This window comes from Bufo bufo, chromosome 1, assembly GCF_905171765.1.
Source record: "Bufo bufo chromosome 1, aBufBuf1.1, whole genome shotgun sequence".
Lineage (NCBI taxonomy): Eukaryota > Metazoa > Chordata > Amphibia > Anura > Bufonidae > Bufo > Bufo bufo.
Genome location: NC_053389.1, coordinates 17,815,628 through 17,840,475, shown reverse-complemented (window position 1 = coordinate 17,840,475; position 24,848 = coordinate 17,815,628). Strand labels below are relative to the sequence as shown.

General features: G+C 43.8%; 1 protein-coding gene across 4 annotated transcripts in view; it reads right to left on the bottom strand.

Moving 5' to 3' along the window:
* LOC120991910 (sialic acid-binding Ig-like lectin 14) overlaps positions 1-24,848 on the bottom strand; it is a 96,012-nt gene that overhangs the window by 32,847 nt on the left and 38,317 nt on the right. For all 4 annotated transcript variants that reach the window (XM_040420650.1, XM_040420657.1, XM_040420643.1 and 1 more), the window contains 2 exons: positions 14,204-14,563; positions 11,327-11,590 (listed from right to left, as the gene is read on the bottom strand). In XM_040420650.1, coding sequence (XP_040276584.1) covers positions 11,327-11,590; positions 14,204-14,563 — 624 coding nt within the window. The remainder of the gene's footprint in view (positions 1-11,326; positions 11,591-14,203; positions 14,564-24,848) is intronic.

Sequence of the window (24,848 nt, the reverse complement as noted above, 5' to 3'; positions counted from 1 at the left end):
GTATCAACCGGCTGTATAAAACTATCACATGAACTAATGCCTCAGGTGAACACCGTCAAAAAAATAAAAATAAAAATGTGCTAAAAAAACATTTATTTTTTCACTTTACATCACAAAAAGTGTAATACCAAGCGATCAAAAACCCATACACACCCCAAAATCATAACAATCAAACCGTTTTCTCATCCCGCTAAAAATGAGACCCTATCTAAGACAATCGCCCAAAATATAAAAAAACTATGGCTCTCATACCATGGAGACACTAAAACCTGAATTTTTTTGTTTCAAAAATGCTTTTATTGTGTTAAATGTAAAAAAAATAAAAAAGTTGACATATTAGGTATTGCCGCATCCGTAACAACCTACTCTATGAAAATACCACATGACCTATCCCCTCAGGTGAACACCGCGGAAAAAAAAAAAAACGGTGTGAAAAAAGCCATTTTTTGTCACCTTACATCACAAAAAGTGTAATACCAAGCGATCACAAAGTCATACGCACATCATAATCATACCAATCAAACCGTCATCTCATCCTGCAAAAAATCTGACCATACGTAAGACAATAACATAAAAAATAAAAAAAATATGTCTCTCAGACTATGGAGACACTAAAACATATTTTTTTTTGTTTCAAAAATTTTGTTATTGTGTAAAACTTAAATAAATAAAAAAAGTATACATATTAGGTATCGCCGTGTCCAAAAGAACCTGATGTATAAAAATACCACATGACCTAACCCCTCAGGTGAACACCGTAAAAAAATAAAAATAAAAAGTGTGTCAAAAAAGCCACCTTTGTCACCTTACATCACAAAAAGTGTGATATCAAGCAATCAAAAAGTCATATGCACCCTAAAATAGTACCAATCAAACCATCCTTTCATACCTAAAAATATGATCCCTTACATAAGACAGTCGCCCCAAAAAATTAAAATAATTACGTCTTTCAAAAAATGGAGACACAAAAAAAAAATTTTTTTGCAAAAATGCTTTATCATGTAAAACTGAAACAAATATTTGGTATTGTCGCGTCCGAAACAACTTGCTCTATATAAATACCACATGATCTAAACTGTCAGATGAACATTGTAAATAACAAAAAATAAAAACGTTGCCAAAACAGCTATTTTTTGTTACCTTCCCTCACAAAAAATGTAATATAGAGCAACCAAAAATCATAAGTACCCTAAAATAGTACCAACAAAACTGCCACCTTTCCCTTAGTTTCCAAAATGGGGTAATTTTTTGGGAGTTTCTACTCTAGGGGTGCATCTTCAAATGTGACATGGCAGCTTAAAATTATCCCAGTGAAATCTGCCCTCCAAAAACCATATGGCGTTCCTTTCCTTCTGCGCCCTGCCGTGTGCCCGTACAGCAGTTTATGACCACATATGGGGTGTTTCTGTAAACTACAGAATCAGGGCAATAAATATTGAGTTTTGTTTGGCTGTTAACCCTTGCTTTGTTACTGGAAAAATGGATTAAAATGGAAAATCTGCCAAAAAAGTGAAATTCTGAAATATCATCTACATTTTCCTTTAATTCTTATGGAACACCTAAAGGGTTAAGAAAGTTTGTAAAATCAGTTTTGAATACCTTGAGGGGTGTAGTTTCTAAAATGGGGCCATTTATGGGTGGTTTCTATTATGTAAACCTCACAAAGTGACTTCAGACCTCAACTGGTCCTTAAAAAGTGGGTTTGTGGAAATTTTCTGAAAAATTTCAAGATTTGCTTCTAAACTTCTAAGCCTTCTAACGTTCCAAAAAAGAAAATATAATTTACAAAAAGATCCAAACATGAAGTAGACATATGGGAAATGTAAAGTAATAACTATTTTAGGAGGTATAACTATCTGCTTTAAAAGCAGAGAAATTGAAATTTAGAAAATTGCGAATTTTTAAATTTTTGGGGTAAATTTGGTATTTTATAAATAAAAATGAAATATTTTGACTCCAATTTACTACTGTCATGAAGTAAAATATGTGATGAGAAAACAATCTCAGAATGGCCTGGATAAGTAAAAGCGTTTCAAAGTTATCACAACATAAATTGACACATGTCAGATTTGCAAAAAAATGGCCTGGTCCTTAAGGTGAAAAATGGCAGGGGCCTGAAGGGGAGTCAGTGCCATAGCTGTGGGGTGCCTGCTGTTTCATACAGCTGCCTCAGTAGTCACATCTCATATACTGTTGAGGACAGCGATTGGCTGCACACTGACCTGTGTTCACAGTGTGCCACCCCTGCAGCCAGAAGCATGACTTCAATGTCACACGAGGGAAAAGTGGTGAGCATCAGTTTTTTTTTATGTTTGTTGCTGACAGAGTTTTATTTAATGTGGACAATACCTTTAAGGATGTAGGGAATTTGTTCAAGCATCATATGGAGGTGGGGACAAACAGGCACCCAGTACTCCAAGATCAGTACTCCAAGATCAGTCGGTAAGTGAGTAACCAGCACCAGAAGAAACCTGACTTTAAGGTTTACATTTATTAAGACTGGCGTTTTAGATGCCGGTCTTAATAAAGCCCCATAGCTGGTAGTAGATCCGCCGGAATTATGTGTAACACCCTAGAGTTGTGTTACTACACTACTCTACCCCGCTACTATCTCCTAACACCCTTTATACTATCATCAGATATAATTTACATTATGTCTTCCACAAATGTGCATATAAATCTTTGTTAAATGCAATTGTTTATGTAATTAGCCTGGTTACCAGTAGGTGGCAGCAACTTATTGGCAAGTACAGCTTAGTCTTTAGTGTATCTGAGCTGGAATGGATTATTCCAGCTTAGCTCCCCCTCTGTGGAGAGGTGGGCTGGTCCCACATCCTGCAGCATGGGTGGAGAGGGAAGTTAGAGTGGAGTGGGATAGGGTGTGTATGTGTGGAGCTCCCCTGCATAGGGAAGACAGCAAGGACCTTGTCTCGGCTGAGACTTGGCCATATTCCCAGTCTGAGAACCTTCAGCTCAGCTGGATGAGAAAAGCAGAAACTACAGACAACCTCCAGAGTTCCAGGAAGAAAGCATCCCTTGAGAATCCATCTGTAAGATAAGTCAAAAGACCTAGGAGAAGCCAATTCCTTCTCAGCTAGTCTGTCCCCACACAGCAGAAAGTACCAGATAAGTGCAAGAGCTAATCCTGCCATAGTTACAGAGCTACCAAGCAGACGTTTTATCCTGCAAGCTCCACATTTAAAGCAGAAGTACTCATTCCTGCCAATGATTGCCAAAATCTGCTGGGACCAAGAGATCAAAGCTGTGAGGGGCGGAGCCTGCACCGGAGACTGATGGTTGTGTGAAGTGCAGCTCTCCTGCCAGCATAACCCTCATAGCACATTTATAACAGCTTACTGGACCCCACAATGGTCAAGATCGGTGGCCAGAAACCCACAGACCAAACGGGACATAATCGCTCCTTGAGCCAACCAGGAGAAATTGAGAAATTTATAAAAAAGGCTGCTGCTGCAGCGGTGAACAAGGAGCCCAAGATGGCGCCCGGAAACCCGCGCACAAGCCACAAGCAGGCAGCGGTGGCAAGCGGTGATAAGGTAGGGGAAGATCCCAATGAAAAAGACTGCCTACCCATCTCTAGAGCTTACCTTAAAGAAGCTCTGGCAGATGCCCTGGGACCCCTTAGCCTTGACCTCTCCTCTATTAAAGAAGATGTACGCCACATAGGCCAGAAGGTGGAATCATTAGAAGAAACCCAGGCCGCAATCCTACATCACCAAAACAAGGTGCCTTCCAGCTTATCACTAGCTCAAAATCACATTAACTCCTTGTACACTGCCATGGAAGATCAGGAGAACAGGAGTAGACGCTTCCGAGGTATTCCTGAAACGATACCAGCAGTTGACATCCCTGAAACGGTGATCCACATCTGACTAAAACTACTGTGGCCGGACTCTGCACATGAAGTGATAATTGAGAGGGCACATAGAGCTCTCCGCCCTAAGCCGCAAGCCACAGAACCCCCCAGGGATGTGATTTCTAAATTTTTACATTTTCCAGTTAAGGAAGCCATACTGGCAAGCGCCAGAAACTCCAACTCAGTAGAATGGGAGGATAATGCCATTACCATTTTTCAGGACTTAGCCCAATCTACACTTAGGAAACGCAAGGCAGTGAAACAGCTTACAGATTGGCTACGTGATCACAAAATCATTTACCGCTGGACTTTTCCATTTGGTCTTTCATTCTTCCATGATGGACGCCGCATCCACATTTCTTCGTACAGTGACCTGGATAAAGCCTATGACCTCCTCCAAATCTCCCCATTGCCCATAGAAAATTGGGAAATGGTCCAGAACCTAAACACATTACCTGACTTACCTAAAGTGCTATCCTGGGAGCTTCCTCGCACCCCAAAGCTCCAAAGGCCCAGAAGAGGGAACTTTCCACCTTCCCCAAAACGCCTATCCCTTGTGGATAAGTAACCAACTTCCAGCCATTCTCACTTTGAAAATAGAACCCTATGACCTCCAACACGGGACTGTTTGCTACTACTCTTTTAATATTGTATTCTCCCCACCACGCTGCTTTCATTACTGAGTGGAAATAAAGGAGCCCATATTTTTGCATCGTCCAGCTAGATGCTATCTCCACTCGGTATGGGACGGCGAGACAGTGGGGATCCCTCCCACTTGTCCTTCATCTAGGGCAATTCCATAGCTAGGAAGTAATCTACAAAATGTACACTGTATTACCCGTAGTATAACAACTTGCGTCCCTTAATGCACAACGAGTGGAGCACTCACTCCTGTACCTTTATTGCCTTTAACATCTCATTAAGCTCTCTTTCCTAGTTAGGCCAGAGGAAGCCTACCCCCCCTCCCCCTCTCCATACTCATTTTGAATAACATCAAAAATGGTGGACTTCCAGAAATACATAGCTCCTCAGGTCCCCCAATTCTAGTAATTCCCAGTACCAGTGGTTCCAAAGAGGGAAATGCTTCAAGGTATTCTACCCCCCCCCCCCCCTTATGTTGCCTAATCAGAGAGGCTCTGCTGCTAAGTTCTCTCTTGAATGGCAAAAGAGCCATCAATTTTGTTTTCTATTTCATGTTTCATTTTATGTTTTACACTTTTGTTGTTTTGACAGGTACCAACGACTAGCTTTACTATTCATCTATGTGTATGATAATGGGATTGTGCAAAGAAAGAACACATTGATTTGTTGCCGTCCGGAAGGGTGGCTGGGGAAGTCCTTTTCTCGAGGTGGCACCCTCCCTCCCCTCATTTTGCCGGTTGGTTATTGTCTTTTTACCAAGCTACCCATATACCCTATACCCCTCTTCATACTCGAACATGTCTGACCTAAGACTGGTATCATATAATGTCAAGGGGTTGAGATCTCCTTTAAAGAGATGCCAGATCTTCTCCCTTCTGAACAAAGAGAAGTGTTCAATAGTTTTCCTCCAGGAAACTCATTTCAAGCATGATAACTATCCCAACCTCTCCTACTCTAAATTCCCCAGCTGGTACCATTGTGGGGCTGGAGGTGCCCCCTCGAGGGGAGTTAGCATAGGCTTCCACAGAGGACTACCCTTTCAATACAAGTCCCACATCCAGGATCCAGAGGGTAGATACCTCCTCCTCAAAGGCCTGGTGGGACAAACTATGTTCACATTTGTGAACATTTACGCTCCAAATACAGACCAAATTAGCTGGCTCATTACCCTCTTCTCAATAGTAGAAACCCACAGAGAGGGATTCCTGATCATGGCTGGAGACTTTAACTTAGCCTTCAATCCATTATTGACACCTCCTCAAAAAAATCCCCTGTCTCATCAAAAGCACTCAAATTACTACAAACAAAACTCTATAACTTAGGTCTCCTAGATATATGGCGCTGCCTTAACCCTGAGACACTAGACTACTCCTTCTACTCCCCAGCAAACAACTCATACAGCAGGATAGACTATATCCTAATACAAAAGAACATTTACAATCCTGCCCATCCTCCTGGATAGGCGACACAACCCTGTCTGATCACTCCCCAATATTCTGTGATATCTGTCCCGTTGCCAGGTCTAGTAGACACACAAGTTGGAGGTTCAATGAGTCTTTGTTGGGCAATGCCAAACATAAATCCCAAATATCCTCCTTCCTAGAGGAATATTTGTCAACCATTAACACTCCATGAATATCCCCCCGGGTCCTCTGGGATGCCCATAAAGCCTGCATTAGAGGCAGACTAATTAGTTTCTGCTCCTTCCTCAGAAAGGATTCTGAGAAAAAACTCACTACTCTGCTATCGAAAATTCATGCGTTAGAAAAAGCTCATAAGCAATCACTACTTGCTCAGCAACTCTTTGAACTTTACTCTCTCAGAACTGAACTAAAAAACCTTCTTAATGAACGTTCAGCCAAGTTTTTCTTGTCTGCCCAACAAAAAGTCTTTGCCCATGGCAACAAGGCTTCAAAATTTATGATGCAAAGAATATAACAGAGAAGAAATTCCCGCTATGTTCAGAGCATTAAATCCCCTCAAGGTACCCAATTATTTAAAGCAGAAGAGATTGCTGAACAATTCAGACTATTCTATGAGTCACTTTACAATCTCCCCTCCCCTGAACTTCCAAACCCTTCTCTGGGAAGAGAGGCCAACATTGACTTATTCCTAGGCACTCTCAGCCTCCCGTCTTTAACCCCTTTACAGAGAGAATCTCTGATTAAACCATTCACTTCCTTAGAATTAACAACAGCCATTAAGTCAACCCCCAAGGGAAAATGCCCAGGCCCCGACGGACTTCCCATATCTTATTACTCGGCCTTCAAGGACACCCTACTCCCCTTCCTGCTCCCAATTTGCAATCTTGCTATGTCTAACCACCCACTTACATCAGACATGACAAAAGCCACTATTACAATTTTTTCCCAAAGAAGGCAAAGATCCCACGGCCTGTTCCAATTACCACCCTATCTCCCTACTTAATGTTGATCTCAAACTATTAGCCAAGACAAGATGCTAGCCACTAGATTACAAAATCTACTACCTAACTTAATCCATCCAGACCAGGTGGGATTTGTCAAATAACGTGAGGGGAAGGATAACACCACCAAGATCTTAAACGCCCTATATTATGCTTCACATAAATCCACCCCTCTAGTCCTGATTGGCACAGACGCCGAAAAAGCATTTGACAGAGTTGATTGGACATACATTAGGTTGACTCTCTCTAAATTTCAAATACCAGACCCTTACATTAATGCTGTGTTCTCTATGTACTTTTGATCATCGGCGTCCGTGTCGGGATCCTATCCTCCCACTTCCCGATCAGAAACGGAACGAGACAGGGCTGCCCACTCTCACCTCTCCTATTTGTCTTGGTGATGGAAACACTCCTACAAGCCCTTAGACAAGACAACGAGATCAGGGGCCTAATGGTTTAGGGCTGTGAATTTAAATTAGCGGCTTTTGCAGACGACTTACTGATCCTTACAACAAATCCACGCAAATCCATGCCTATAATATTATCAAAGCTTAACCACTTTGGATCCCTATCCAATTTCAAAGTTAATCCCTCCAAGTCCCAAATACTTCATGTTGGCCTCTCTCCCCCAACTCTTTCATCCCTCCAGACAAATTCTCCTTTTAATTGGCAAACCCAACAATTGACATACCTGGGTGTGAAACTTTCCCCCACCTATCAGATCTATTCAAGCTGAACTATAAACCTTTATTACTATCTATGCTTGCCCAGCTGGACTCATTGGACTTTCCTTATCTCTCCTGGTTCGGGAGAAAGAATATCCTCATGTCCTTGGTGATACCGAGATTTACATACTTGATGCAGGTTGACTTACATACTTGATCCCCAAATCTTACTTTATTTCCCTAAACAAACATATTCGGAAATTCATATGCCAGGGAAAAAACCCACGTATCTCTTTTGATACACTAACCAAGCGCAGAGCTAAAGGGGGAATTGGGCTACCCGACCCTGAGATCTACATGAAGGCTATCCAGCTTTCAAGAGTTGTTGACTGGGTGAGAGGCCCAATTCATAAGTCCTGGCTCATATTGGAAAATGCCTTGTTACCTTCCCCTATCCGGGCCGTTCTGCTGGCTGACAGACCACCTCTTGCACCCAGCTCAATTCCTAATCCCCTGATCCAAAATACTCTAAAGGTCTGGAGGTGGTTCTCGGCCAGTTCTGGGGCCTTAACACTCCCGTCCCCTCTTATGCTTATAAAAGATGTTATTGCCTTAGCTCCCAAAGAGCTGAAAGAGAGCTGTCCAATCCCATTAAGGTCATCTGAGGTTGCCATTTCAAAATTGTTAGATCAGGATGGTTGTATGCTTCCGGACCTTCAAATCTGCAGGATACTCAAAACAGATATCCAGAACCCTATTCTTATGCGCTTCCTTAGATCAGAATCACTCCTCCTTGCAAAGAAGACTTCACCTTCACGTGAGTCTAAATGGTTCGAGAAGATAATAGGAAACTCACTGTATCCCCCCAAAACCATATCCACAATATGCAAACAATTAAAATCACCTCCCTCTTTAGCAAAACCTGCTGTAATTAGTCTTTGGGAGAAAGACCTACAGCGTACTCTGACATCTTCTGAGATTACAAAAATATTAATCACCCCTCATAAGATCTCCAGATGCATCCATGTCCAAGAAAATATCTACAAAGTCCTAACACGATGGTACAGGACTCCAGATAAGACATGTTTATATAATCCTAGTGCCTCTGATGTTTGCTGGAGATGTCGCAAAGATAGAGGCTCCTATATCCACATCTGGTGGTCTTGTGAGCTAATCAAACCCTGGTGGCTCAACATATTTAAACTAAGCAACCAGATCTGCCAGACTTCATTCCCCTGCACCCCCGAATTATCTTTACTATCCTTGGGGATTGGGGGAGTAGACCCTCATAGATCATCTCTCTTCTCCCTTATAATAGCAGCTGCCAGATTACTCCTACCGAAACATTGGCTGTCCCCCGAGATTCCCAGTGTGGAACATTGGGTTAACAAAGTGGACCAGATCTACAGGCTAGAAGAAATTTCTCACTGGGAGTCACGCTCTAGATCCACCTTTCTCCAGATCTGGACTCCCTGGAGGATCTACAGAAGATTCTCTTAGCACTCACCCCTTACTCGTACCCTAACCCACAAACCAGAATTAAGATGTTCGTGCACTAGAAAATCCCTAACTCATAACACATGATCTGTGCCTAGGTATTCATGTCATACTGTTATCTTAAACCAGTACAATTGTTTAACCCTGCTTGTTACCTGTCCATGCCGGCCACGTTTTGTACATGCTAGTCCTATTTGTGACTGTTTCATTCCAATATTACACCTGTGATGTTATTTTATAATGTCCATGGCTATTTACAAACGTATGAAAATACAATAAAAATTGGCAAACCCAAAATTGATTGTTTAAACTCTTAGATGCCATGGTCAATAGTCACTACAGCATCTTAGGTATTTGACAGACGGAGAGGGCTCCCTCTGATAGCTTATTGACCCAGATGATACATTAGCATGGGGGGGGGGGGTTATACGTTACAATGACAGCCTAACAATGCCATCCCCACTTCTGCCATAAACATTTGACTAGGCAAAGCCTAATAGTTTACCTGTCAGGTTAACACTGACAAGCTGTAATGCTTTGAAATACTATGAATTGCAAAGCATTATAGAAGCGTTCAAATGATCGCTGCTTCAAGATCCCCAGGGAACAGGAACAAGTACTTTGAAATGTAATAAAGTTTGATTTAAAAAAAAAGTCTGTTCCCCATAAAAGAAAAGAAATTAAACAAATGTTCATTATGTTATTTAATAATTTATCTTACAAAATAAATATGCAGTACTCCACAATCGTAACAACCTGTTTAACATAAGTTGTGTTATTTTTACCACCGGGTAAAAAATAAAAAATAAACTATAAATTATATGTACCTCAAAAAAAAAAAGATCAAAGCTGTATACTGCTTGGATGAAAGTTATTTCAAGTAAAGAAACGATTGAACTTAATCTAAAGGTGTGGACATCATTTCTTCTGCAAAATTCCTCTATTAATCCTACTATCACTACACTCAAATTTATTGCAAGTGAGCCAGGAGCCAGGAGTCCAGCCGTAGCCAGGTAGGAGACACTGTGACACAACTACCACAAAACTATAGAGACATTATAGCCCATTACACCACTCTGGCATTCCTAATCTGGGACGTGCGTTATAACACCTTGGAAGGGCCCTGGGGTAGTACCCTGCGCACGCTGCAATTGGTGTCATGACAAATACAGGATATATTATCCACCTGACCCGGCCACTGCACTAAAAGTGGCATCAGCAAACCCGTTCCTGGTCACTGCATATGTAGAGGCACCGGCCTGTCCATAACTTCTGCGTATCCAGCGTCAGTTCTAAATGCAAGACGGCTTCCTTGCTGTCTTGCATTTAGACCATTTTCTACCCCTAAAACAGGCATAGAAAATGATGAATGAGACAGGCCTGCCGTCTCGTCCCCTTCCCCACCCACGTCACACCCACAATTTTAGATCTGACGTAAGTGGGGCAAAGTTGCAGATAGTGGCGCAACTAACCGTTTTGCCATCAACTACACTTAAATCCGCCTAACGTAGGCATATTTCACATTAGTAAATGACCCCTTAAGGTTTTTCTTATTTTTCTTTCTATTTATTCACCAAAAACAGGAACAAATGAAGAAAATAAAAGGAAAGAAAGAGAGAAAGGAAAGAAAGAAAGAAAGGAAGAAAGAAAAGAAAGAAAGAAAGAAAGAAAGAAAGAAAGAAAGAAAGAAAGAAAGAAAGAGAAAGAGAGATAGAGATAAAGAGAGATAGAGATAAAGAAAGAAAGAAAGAAAGAAAGAAACAAAAAGAGAGAAAGAGAGATAGAGATAAAGAAAGAAAGAAAAAGAGAGAAAGAGTGAGAGAGAGAAACAGAGAAAAATAGAGAAAGAAAGAGAGAAATAAATAAAGAGAGAGAGAGAGAAAGAAAGAAAGAGAAAAAGAGAGAAAGAAAGAAAGAAAAAGAGAGAGAAAGAAAGAAAGGACGAAACCCATAACCTTTATGTTCTTATTTTATAGATTTTTCCCCAGTCTCGTACTCTAGTAAGTGTCACCCTGTTATCAGGCACCGCAGTCTCATCTGGCCATAAAGAGCTGCGTTCTTGAAATGGGGGCTAATTCAGGGTCATGTGAAGACACCTGTCTATTACCTGTTGTCTTCTGCTGCACTACTCTGGCCCATGTTGTGTAACAGTCTGGACCCCCCAGAGGATCTTCTGGTACTGAACCCTGGAGAAGGCTATTTGCAAAGCTAACATGTACTTACTGTAGACATGAAGGAGAATGGTTTTTTGAGTTGTCGTTCCCTTGGCATTAGTCATCTGACATGTGATGGTTTTCTGGTCATCATCTGTAGATGGGGTAAATGTTATTGTAGATGAAGTCTTCCAGGTACCAGTCACATTACTCTTCTTCCATTGGAAATGTAAGGATGTGGCAGAGCAGTTCCCAGGAGGAGCACAGGTCAATGTCTTATTTACTCCAGCAATCACTGTCCCAATATCTGAGATCACCGGTTCTTCTGTGAGACCTACATATGGAATAATCAATCAGTGATACAAGATGTATAATAATTCCTCTGATCTACTTGTATCCAGCAGGAATAATTATGAATCCACATAAAGGGTTTAATCACAGATCAGATCATAGCTGTAACACAATTAAAAAATAAAATGTTCGGGTAAAACTAAAATACAGAAGCATCAGGAAGCTGCTGCCAAGCCAAATAACATTATGGTATGACCATGACCTAGGTGTGTATGATGGGAAACATTTTGTGAATCCACAAATTAATAATTTTTTTCACTGTTTAGAGGGAAAACTGAAGAACTTATTAATATGTATACAAACGGAAAATGCAAATGTGATTGCACTCTGCATCCAGCATTCTGCCCTGCCTCCATGCTGGATGAGACATTGGTGTACATTTTGGCCAAAGCGTAATAAGCCACTCACCACGTCAAGGTCGCCTCATTTGAGTGGTCCCTAACACTAGTTCCTACCTGTTTATGGGCCATGACAGCCACACAAAGTCCAGGGAATGCAGGTGCAGCATGCAGGCCAAGCACACTCTGCTTTTAACCCCGTCCGGTGCCATTACAGCTTTCATCGGATCCAGGGATGCAAGTACCAACATGCATGCTGAGCCCACCATATACTTCTCCTGGAGCCAAAATGGCCACTGGTAGGTTCTATATAAGCAGACTCAGTTTTATACTGACTTTAAAACCAGCCTCCAGGACAGATTGACTGGTCAGGTGTGCATGACTCAAAGGAGATTGCCACACCTCCAATATATGCTACAAATGCTATAAATAAGGCGGCCATTTCTGATGATGATATGAATATACATATTAATAAGAAAAAATTTGGGGAATTGAGTCAGCACAACCCGTATGTAGGTGCACATCACTATGGCGAAATACATATACAAACGGAAAATGCAAATGTGATCGCACTCTACATCCAGCATTCTGCCCTGCCTCCATGCTGGATGAGACATTAGTGTTAGGGACCACTCAAATGAGGCGACCTTGACGTGGTGAGTGGCTTACTACGCTTTGGCCAAAATGTACACCAATGTCTCATCCAGCATGGAGGCAGGGCAGAATGCTGGATGTAGAGTGCGATCACATTTGCATTTTCCGTTTGTATATGTATTTCGCCATAGTGATGTGCACCTACATACGGGTTCTGCTGACTCAATTCCCCACATTTTTTCTTATTAATATGTATATTCATATCATCATCAGAAATGGCCGCCTTATTTATGCCTCCATTTTGATTCTATTATTAAATTGAGACATTCATTTTTTTACCTATTTTAATATCTGAGGTTCCTAGTAGTAAAATTATCTAAGAAGTTTATATATTCTGAGGCATAAAACAAGTGGAACCAGGAACAAATGGACTATTAAATTGTTGTCTACATATGTCTGTCATGGTTTTATTTTTTTATATTTAATTTTCAGAGTCCCAGCTTCACCTTTGCTTAACTTTGGTTAAAGATTTCAATTTCTCACAAAACCAGTTGAATACCGTATGACAACACGCTAACAAAACCCTTGACGGGCTGCAATGGTCATCTCGTGCCACACGTCTCAGAATATGTCAAGCCAAAGGGAAAGGTAGGGATGGACATGGGTCCTTCATAGTTTAGGGAATTATACCAATATGACCAAAATGGACATTTGGGGTTTCCATGAGGAATTGGGATAGAAGGTTGTGCTGGAGGGTGTGACATTGGGCCCCATAACCAGGGTTGCCAACCGTCCAGAAATTCCTAGACAGTCTGTAAAAATAGGGACTTTTTTGCAGTGTCTGTGAAAAACAATTAGACGTGTCTGTAATTTTTTGGGAGGTTGGTGGTACTTGAGCAGGTGACTTTGATAGTAATTGTCAGCATTTTAGACTTCACAGTAAACTCTGGTAAACTATTACTTCTAATCTTTATAAATATTAAAATGCGTCCATAAAAAATGTTGACTGTCCATGATTTTTGTATAAATTGTCCAGAAAAAAAAAATTAGGTTGGCAACCCTGCCCGTAACCTACTTGAGAAAGGGACCCTCATTTTCAATATATGCAACATGTGAGAAAACATAAAGGTTATATTCAGGTTTTAGGGTCCATCTTATTTTTCTCTCTGGCTTTTTTTTTACAAAGTGACGTCCCCTCCTCACCTACCCCCCCTCATACAGCTGATGGTCCTTACAAGAGGTACTGTGACTATTGTGCTGGTCTTTACACCCTCTTTTACTGTATGACCAGTGTGAGCTTATATAGGGTTTGTCTACAGTCTGAATCCATGGAGACATATAGATCTGCAGAGGAGCTGTAGACACAAAACGGTAGTATTTTTATTTTATTTTTGTCCCTAGAATTTTGGCAAGTCTGCTTCATTTTTGATTTTATTTGAGATGTTCTGGATCAATATGGTTTGTAAATGGACGTAGCCTGTAAATGTCATTGTGAAATAAATTAGACTGCATCATACATACTGCAGAGCGTCGCATCTACTTCATGAGGTGCAGAGTATTCTTCTTGTAACACAATAATTTGTCATGAGATGTGCAGCAAGGTTACATAGGGTGGAGCACATATAGATCCCGGCTGTATCAGGGGATATGATATATTCACTTACCTGTCACAGTGATAGTGGTTGGTGCTCTACTATAACTAAAATTCGGACCGTTGCCTTTGTTGCCTTCAAATCTAAAGTAATATGTCCCCGCATCGCCTTCTGCGGTATTAGATAATGTCAGGGTGCAGTCCCCAGAATCTGGGTTTCCCGTCAGATGGAAGTTTGTTTGCACAGTATCTGGATTATTATTAGTGGCTACGACATCGTTAGAACCAGAACGTTTCCAGTAAACAAAGGGATCTGTGAATGTACTTTTACCGTCAGCAGTGAATTTACAAGGAATCGTGATGCAGAGACCCTCCTGTACACTGACACTGGAATTCACTTCAATAGTATAGAGAGAATTCTGGCCGGTGATACCTGTAGAAGGATAGAGGATGACATGACATATCAGCTACTACATGTATCACATAATCCACAGAGATACTGACTGAGCTTCTATTTCTTAATTAGTCAAACTGTAATTACAGGTAGTAGAGATGAGCGAATCGAAGTTGACGAAGTGGAATTCGATCCGAATTTCAGGAAAATTCTATTCAAACCGAATCAAATGACCTCACACTTCACGGTAACAAATCAAAAATTTTTCCTAAAATGGCTGCTGCACGTGTGAGGACATGGAGCAAGGAACTCTGGGAAGGCGGGATCACCCACAATGCCATGCAAGCAGCCAATCAGCAGCCAGCCAGCCCTGTGATGTCACAGCCCTATAAATAGCCTCAGCCATCTTGGATTCTGCCATTTTCCAGTGCACTTAGTGCAGGGAGAGAGGTCAGCAGGCGCTAGGGACAGTGCTAGGAAAGACTTCATTGTGCTGAAAAAATGATTTACAAGTTCGGGGAAATATTATTCAAGGAGTAGGGAAAGGATAGGGAGGAATCATGTCACAGCATTTATGTAGAACAGGGTTCAGTAGGGGAGGTTACAGCCTGGGTAATAGGAACAATCCTATTACACCTTGCTGCACTGACTGGGGATCCAAATCGCCATTATACAGATCTGTAATTCCAGCAAACCGTTCTTGTTATTGGGGTGCAAGTGTTGTTTGATAGTGTTGAGCGCGAATATTCGAATCGCAAATTTTAATCGCGAATATCGCTACTTTGAGTATTTGCGAATATTTAGAATATGGTGCTATATATTCGTATTTACAAATATTCTAATCGCAAATTATTTTTTTTGCTAATTTATTGCAAATTTATTGCAAAAATCGACACTTAGCAACATCCCTAGCAACCAATAGGAAAGTTGCCTATAGTAGTGTTGATCGCAAATTTTCGTATCGCAAATTTTCAGATTGCTGATTTTCACAATCAAGAAAATAATGACTGGAGATCACGAATTCTCGAATTCGCGAATATATGATGAATATTCACACAAATATTCGCGAAATATTGTGAATTCGAATATTGCCCCTGCCGCTCATCGCTGCTGTTTGATACAGCCATTAACAGGGTTTATTACAATGAAATATTTCTACATCTTTTATTTGCCCTTGTGCGGTGCAGTTATATGTTCTAAAGCATTTTTTGGCTTGTATTAGTAGGAAAAAAAAGCTTATTAGCCGTTGTGTGGTGAAGTGCTAAAATTACAGCCCTTTTTGATGTGTATTAGTGGCAAAAAAATATATATTTGCTGTTTAGCGGTGCAGTTATATGTTCTAAAGCCGTTTTTGGCATGTATTATAGTGATGAGCGGCATAGGCAATATTCGTTCTCGCGATATTTCTCAAATTTTTCGCTTAATATTCGCAATAAATTAGCAAATTCTAGAATTCGTGATCTCCAGTCATTATTTTTGCTATCGCGCAAAATGACACTAATGATACGCATATTTTTTGCGCAATATGTGGAACTTCACATTTAATCAGGTCTGAGTAGATATCACTAATTGGTGCACTAAGTATTGTTGTGACATCACAGCACCATGTCTGTAGCATGTATGTATTGAAACAGTAATTCCTATCACACTACCTAACACCCTGCACTGGAACCTATCAGCTACACTATATCACTCACGATCTAACCTACACTGACTATCTTCCACTAACTATCTGCATTATATATATAAGCTAACTAACTAACTATATAATGTAATTGGATAAGGAATAGGATCCAGATGAAAGCACAGAGCACAGCAAGGTCACTGCTCTCTCTCTCTGAGAACTGCAAAAATACTGCATAAAATGGCTGCTGGGAACTTTCTTATCTAGTAAGGGGTCGGCAACTTTCCTATTGGTTGCTAGGGATGTCGCTAAGCTCTGACAAAGACATTGCTGCCTTCTCATTGGCCCATAAGCAAGAAGATAGGTTACTGATGAAAAAAAAAATATATAGAATATTCGCGATTGCGAATATATAGCACTATATTCTACATCTTCGCAAATTCTCTAAGTGCCGATATTCACAAAAAAAAACGCAAATAGAATATTCGCGATCAACACTAGTGTGATAGTGAAAGACACAAATGCAATAGCACTCTGCAACCAGCATTCTGCCCTGCCTCTATGCTGGATGAGGCATTGGTGTACATTTTGGCCAAAGCGTAATAAGCCACTCACCACGTCAAGGTCGCCTCTATGTAGTGGTCTCTAACACTAGTTCCTACCTGTTTGTGGGCCATGACAGCCACACAAAGTCCAGGGAATGCAGGTGCAGCATGCAGGCCAAGCACACTCTGCTTTTAACCCCGTCCGGTGCCATTACAGCTTTCATCGGATCCAGGGATGCAAGTACCAACGTGAGTGGCTTATTACGCTTTGGCCAAAATGTACACCAATGCCTCATCCAGCATAGAGGCAGGGCAGAATGCTGGTTGCAGAGTGCTATTGCATTTGTGTCTTTATCTTTATCTTTGTATATGTAATTCGCCATAGCGATGTGCACCTGCATATAGGGTTGTGCTGATTGAATCCCCCACATTTTTTCTTTGTTCCTTCCACCACCTCAGGAGAGTGGTGTGGGAGCTGGTGTTGCGAGTGGTCAGGCTCCTGACCCAGAGACGGTTGAGGAAGACATCAGTAACGTGCAGACAGTACTCGATGATCATGATGTAGATGATCGCACTTGGGATCAGGGTGAATTAGGTGCTTCATCATCATCGGGAGAAGAGGGTGGCAGATTGCCCGTGAGACAGCGGCGGAACCAGCAAGTCGGTGGCGTGGCCGGGAGTCAGCAAGGTGGCAATAGTGGTAGGTCGGGAGCCAAATGTGCCCGGGGCAGACCACCCGCTTCACAGGAGCCACCCTGCACAGAAAGTAGTTCTGCAGGGGTTCACGGAAGCAGCGGGGGTAACAGTCAGTCAGTGCGGAGTGCTGGGGGTAAAATCACCTACTTGGCGGTGTGGCAGTTTTTTGTTAAGCCGCCGGAGGAGGTGAACATGGCAATTTGTAGAATCTGTTGGCATAAGGTGAAGCGTGGCCTGGGTGCCAATGTTGGCACCATGGCCCTGCGTCAACCATATGCAGCGTCACCATAAAGTAACCTATGAGAACCATGGCTCCGATGTGGTGGTCCAGCCAGCCGCATCAACCGCTGTATCACTCAGTAGCACACACCCGATGTCAGGAAGTCAAGGCTCCACCACCTCAGCCAAAGGGAGCTGTCTGTCCTTCCCATCATCTGCTGGTCCTGATGCTCCTGCTCCTCCTCTTACTCCTCGTCAGTCATTCCATCAGCAATCGATCACTGAAGCGATTGCCAAGACACAACAGTATGCATGCACTCATCCAACGGTGCAGAAGCTGAATGTGCTCCTGGCCAAGTTCCTGGTGCTGCAGTCCCTCCCTTTCCAAGTGGTGGACTATGCACCTTTTAGAGAACTGATGGCTTGTGCCGAGCCGAGGTGGAGAGTCCAAAGCCATCATTTCATTGCCAAAAAGGCAGTTACAGCCCTGCACACATGTAGAACAGAAGGTGGGCCAGTCCTTGAGTCTGTCAGTGTCTGCCAAAGTGCACGTCAGGGTCGACGTGTGGAGCTGTAACTACGGTCAGGGAAAAACATGTCCTTTACTGCCCACTGGGTGAATGTGTTTCCTGCACAGCCACACCAGCAACTTGGCCAGGTGACGCCGCTTCCGCCTCCACGTTCTCACGCCGTTGGTCCTGCGACAATGTCTGCCTCTGCCTCCTCATCCTCCACCGTGTTCTCAGCCTCCACTGCAGGGACAATTCACAGTGCCCCTCCAGCATACCACATGTGCAGGGCACGGCCGTGTCACGCTGTCCTGCACCTCGTTTGCCTGGACGAACTGAGTCACACAGGGGAGGAACTGCTCCGTGTCCTTCATTAAGAAATAGAATCCTGGCTTTCTCTGCGACAACTAAAATTCGGAACCATGGTGACCCAAAATAGGAAGGACATGGTGTTAGAGCTGCATCAAGGAGGGCTGAGCCATGCGCCCTGCATGGCACACATGTTCCATCTGGTTGTAAAGCGGTTCCTGAAGTCTTCCACCCATCTGCAAGACATACTAAAAATGGCCAGGAAACTTGGCATGCACTTCAGCCACTTGTACACCGCAAAGCACACCCTTTTTAAGCTGCGGCAGAACGGCATCCCCCAACATAGACTGATATGTAACGTTTTCGGTTGGAATTCCACCCTCCATATGTTAGACCGACTGTACGAACAGAGAAAGTCAATAAACAATTTCTTGACGATCCAAGCGGACAGGAGTACTCTCCTATGTAAGTTTGATGTCAGCTAGTGGCAGCTCATGCTTGACACCTGCCGTTTGCTCAGGCCCTTTGAGGAGGTCACGTTATTTGTCAGTCGCCCAGGACTACGGGATGAACAACGTCATTCCACTGCTTCATGTCCTGAAACAGATGCTGGTAAATCTGGCTGGATAGGGGACTGGAGACATGGTGCCTAGATCTCATGGCCACATGAGCCCTGTGGGGGCTGAACTGGAGGAGTAGGAGAACATTGCAGCACAAGCAATGTGTAGCGAAATTGGTGTTTTTTCTACACATGTGACAGGAGAGGAGGAGCAGCATGAGGAGCTACAGGGCGATAAGGAAGACGAGGCAGAGGACCTAGACACACCATGGCAGTATGCAGTGGATATGAAGGCAGGTAGATCCTCCGAGTCACTTGCACAAATGGCCCGATGCATGCTCACTTGCTTGTGTAGTGACAGCCGAATTGTTAACATTCAGCAGAGGGATGACTTCTGGCTCTTCACCTTGTTGGACCCTCGCTACCGGTCCAAAATGGGGGCCTTTTTTACACCCGCTGAGAGGAAGGACAAACTGAACTACTATAGAGACATCCTATGTAGTCAGTTGAACGCTGCCTATCTGCGCCATCGTCCATCCTCTCGCAGGTCTGCCCTCTGCGCTCACTTTACTCTGCTATGGCTGCTGTAAAAGCAGTTCCAGCTCCATTAGCAGCAACTTGAGTGTAGAGTCACTGATGAGCAGCTTTCTTCACCTGCCTAGTGAAGAAACTACTTACCAGCAGCAGCAGCAGCTAAACCTGGAGCAGGATCGGAACCAGCAGGTGGTGGCATACTTGGACAGCACCCTGACACCCCACATTGAAGATCTGCTGGACTACTGGGCAGCAAAACTGGATTTGTGGCCACAACTGTCATCAGAGCGGGTGTTTAGTGCAGCGGGGGCCATAGTTACCCCAAGAAGAACTCACCTGTCCACCCAAAATGTGGAGAGACTGACCTTTGTCAAGATGAATCAGGTGTGGATCAGCCAGGATTTCCACCCACCAATGCATTATGCATCAGACTAGATCATCCATGGTGCCACGCCAACACTTTGACAAAAGAGACCGCTTTCTTCTGGCTACCTGCCTCAGCTACTATTCTGATGCTGCCACCCTCCTGATGCCACACATCTGATGCCAAGTGCTCCTTCCTTTACCCACCATCTTCAGCTCCTACTGGTATTGCCACCCACCTCCCCACACTATGTCACCTTGCCACTCTGTAGTCTCCTGATGCTGATGCCACCTCCACACTATGTCACATTGCCACTCTGTGGTCTCCTTATACTGTTGCCACCTCCACACTATGTCACCTTGCCATTCTGTGGTCTCCTGATGCTACAGCAACACTATGTCACATTGCTATTCTGTGGCCTCCTGATGCTGCTGCCACTCCCACATTGTGATTGTGCCACCCTGTGGCCTCCTACTGATGCTTCTGCTGCCACCTCCACACTCTGTCATTGTGCCAATCCGTGGTCTTCTCATGCTGGTTGTGCTGCCACCTCCACACTGTCATTGTGCCACTCTGTGATCTCCTCATGCTGCTGCTGCTTCCACCTCCACTCTGTTATTGTGCCACCTTGTGGCCTCCTCCTTATGCCGTTACCTCCACGCTTTGTTATTGTGCCACGCTGTGGCCTCCTCATGCTGCTGTCACCTGCACACTGTCGTTGTGCCACCCTGTGGCCTTCTCCTGATGCTTCTGCTGCCGTCACTTCCACACTGTCATTGTGTCACCCTGTGGCCTCTTTCTAATGCTGCTGCAGCCACCACCTCCACACCCTGTCATTGTGCCACTCTTTGGCCTCCTGATGCTGCTGCCACCTCCAAATTGTCATTGTGCCACCCTGTAGCCTCCTCCTGATGTTGCTGTTGCCGCCATCTGAACACTCTGTCATTGTACCACTTTGTGGCCTCCTGATGCTGCTGCCACCTCCACACGATGTCACCTTGCCACTCTGTGGTCTCCTGATGCTGCTGCCACCTCCACACTATGTCACCTTTAGTGTTGGGTGCGAATATTCGAATTGCGAATATTAATCGCGAATATCGGCACTTTGAGAATTTGCGAATATTTAGAATATATTGATATATATTTGTAATTTCAAAAATTCTATATTTTGTTTCATCAGTAACCTCCGTTTTTGCTTGTGGGCCAATGAGAAGGCTGCAATGTCTTTGTCTGAGCTTAGCAACATCCCTAGCAACCAAAAGTAAAGTTGCCTACCTGTTACTATATAAGAACCTCCCCAGCAGCCATTTTCTATAGTTTTTAAAGGGATTCTGTCACCAAGATTTAGGCTATTGAGATACGGACATGCACGGCTAGATCGCCGCTAGCATGTCCTCAATATACCGGTCCTATAGGGCTGTGTGCTTTTATTTTCTTTAAAAAAAGATTTTAGAGATATGTAAATTAGACTTGTAAGGTGACCAAGGGGCTGTACAAACCTTCCTGGTGCCCAGCCACGCCCGCCTGTGAAGCAGCCCAGCAACCGCCTATGTCCTCCGAATCTCCTCCTTTCGTCATCGATAGATAGCCGTAATCTTGCGATGCGCGAGATTACGGCTATCTAACGGCGACGAAAGGAGGAGATTCGGAGGACATAGGCGGTGCTGGGCTCCTTCACAGACGGGCATGGCTGGGCACCAGGAAGGTTCGTACAGCCCCTTGGTCACCTAACAAGACGAATTTAGATATCTCTAAAATTCTTTTTTAAAGAAAATAAAAGCACACAGCCCTATAGGACAGGTATATTGCGGACATGCTAGCGGCGATCTAGCTGTGCATGTCCGCAGCTCTATAACCTAAAACTTGGTGACAGAATCCCTTTAAAGTTCTGAGAGAGACAGCAGTGTCATTGTTGTGCTCTGTGCTTTCCACGCTACATTAGATAAATAGTTTAGTCACACTATATTAGATATAGTGTGTTAGGTAGTGTGATAGTTCTGCTGTCCATACATACATGCAGACGTGCTAAAATGTGAAGTTTCACATATTGCACCAAAATATTCACATATTTTGTGCCGATTAGCCCAATCGTGAATATATTGGAGCACTCTAACTGCATATAAAGCCATTTTTCATGCTTTGCTGTGCCAACCATTTTCTCCAGTCTCAGGAAACTTCTAGCAGCTTGGAAAATGTAGCAAAAGTGACCCACACCTGTATTTCACGCGCATTACGTGAATATTACATTGACGATTTTTCACAATCAAGAAAATAATCTTGAATTCGCAAATATATGTTGAATATTCGCCCAAATATATGTGAAATATCGCAAATTTGAATATAGCCCCCGCCTCTCATCACTAGTCACCTTGCCAATCTGTGGTCTCTTGATGCTGCCGACACCTCCACAATATGTAACCTTGCAACTCTGTGGTCTCCTGATGCTGCTGCCACCTCTACACATAGAAACATAGAATGTGTCGGTAGATAAGAACTATTTGGCCCGTCTAGTCTGCCCAATATACTGAATACTATGAATTGCCACTGGCCCTATCTTATATGAAGGATGGCCTTATGCCTATCCCATGCATGCTTAAACTCCTTCACTGTATTTGCAGCTAACACTTCTGCAGGGAGGCTATTTCATGCATCCACTACTCTCTCAGTAAAGTAATACTTCCTGATATTACTTCCTGATGTCACCTTGCCACTCTGTGGTCTCCTGATGCTGCTGCTAACACAACACTATGTCACATTGCCACTCTGTAGCCTCCTGATGCTGCTGCCACTCCCGCACTGTCATTGTGCCACTCTGTGGCCTCCTCCTGATGCTTCTACTGCCACCTGCACACTCTGTCATTGTGCCACTCTGTGGTCTTCTCATGCTGCTGCTGCTGCCACCTCCACACTGTCATTGTGCCACCCTGTGGCCTCCTCCTGATGTTGCTGCTGCCACCTCCGCACTCTGTCATTGTGCCACTATGTGGTCTCCTCATGCTGCTGCCACCTCCACTGTTTCATTGTGCCACCCTGTGGCCTCCTCTTTAGGCTGCTGACGCCTCTTCCGCACTCTGTTATTGTGCCACTCTGTGGCCTCTTGATGCCGCTGCCACCTGCACACTGTCATTGTGCCACCTTGTGAGCTCCCCCTGATGCTGCTGCTGACGCCACCTCCACACTGTCATTGTGCCACCCTGTGGCCTCCTACTGATGCTGCTGCTGCCGCCAGCTCCACATTCTTTCATTGTGCCACTCTGTGACCTCCTGATGCTGCTGCCACCTCCACATTGACATTGTGCCACCCTGTGGCCTCCTCATGATGCTGCTGCTGCCATCTCCACACTCTGTCATTGTGCAACTCTTTGGCCTCCTGATGCTGCTGCTGCCACATCCACACTGTTGATGTGACACCCTGTGGCCTCCTCCTGATGCTGCCACCACCTCCACACTCTGTCATTGTACCACTCTGTGATCTCCTGATGCTGCTGCCACCTCCACATTGTCATTGTGCCACTCTGTGGCCTCCTCCTGATGCTGCTGCTGCCGCCATCTCCACACTCTGTCATTGTGCCACTCTGTGCCCTCCTGATGCTGCTTCCACCTCTACATTGTCAGTGTGCCACACTGTGGCCTCCTCCTGATTCTGCTGCTTCTGCCGCCACCTCCACACTTTGTCATTGTGCCACTCTGTGGCCTTCTGATGCTGCCACATCAACACTGTCATTGTGCCACCCTGTGGCCTCGTCCTGTTGCTGCTGCTACCGCCACCTCCACACTCTGTCATTGTGCCACTCTGTGGCCTCCTGATGCTGCAACTATCTCCACACTGTCATTGTGCTACTCTGTGGCCTCCTCCTGATGCTGTTGCCACCTCTAGACTCTGTCATTGGGCCACTCTGTAGTCTCCCCATGCTGCTTCCACCTCACCACTATGTCATAGGACCACTCTGTGGACTTCTCATGCTGTTTCCACCCTCCCCACTGGGCCATTATTTTGCCTTGCGGCCTGGCTGAAATCATCATTTATTTGACTCATCTTCTGATCTGTCACAGACGCACAACGGATCCTGTCTATGTAACATCTGTAAGGCCTGCATGACATGGTGCCTATTTTGCATCAGAATTGGCTTATGATTTGGTAGCCAAAAGCAGGAGTGGGTACAAAACACAGAAGACATGCAAGTATTCCATTCACGTCTCATCTCTGTTTTGGATTCACTCCTGTTTTTTTTGCTTTAGCAATACTGAGGGATTACTGACCAAATGCTGACCAAAGGCGGATGCTCCACAAACAGAATCCGTTTTTTGGGGGTTATTGTTCTGACGGATTAGAGAAAGGGCAAAATAAACAGTGAAGTCAACACAAACTTACTGCTGACCCCCTCTCCACTCTACTTGTATAAGCATTTAATAGAACAGGTTCTGTAGACATCTATGTGGAATCAGCTGACGACGGTGTAAAAGGAGTGTGCTCTTTCACACTATAGTAGGATATTGGCCCTCTGCACGGTCTTTATACCTGGTGCTAACATTGACCTGTAAGGCTGAGTTAACAATTGAGTCATTTGGTCAGTTTTGGCCCCATAACTGACCAAATAAGTGAAGTGGGCAGTAATTCTAAGAGTGACGCCTGTCATCTGTGTGTCATACTGACTCACAGTATTGTTTCACTACTTCAGCAGACTCCCTATGCGTGTTACTGCAAGACACTGTGTTTTACACCTCTATACAGTCTCTCTGTAGCCAGGAAATAGCTGTTTTTTAACTCAATTCATCAGTAATAAATTCGAATCGAATCAAATCTTTTTGGGAAATTTGGCGAACCCACCAAATTTAATTTTTGAAAAATTTGCTCATCCCTAGTCCTCAGAGAGAAGGGGCACTGTCATGAATGGTCCCATTCCTTTTGCTATTAAGTGGAGAAAACATGTTCTGGACTCTTCTATCCCAAAAAACTTTATGGTT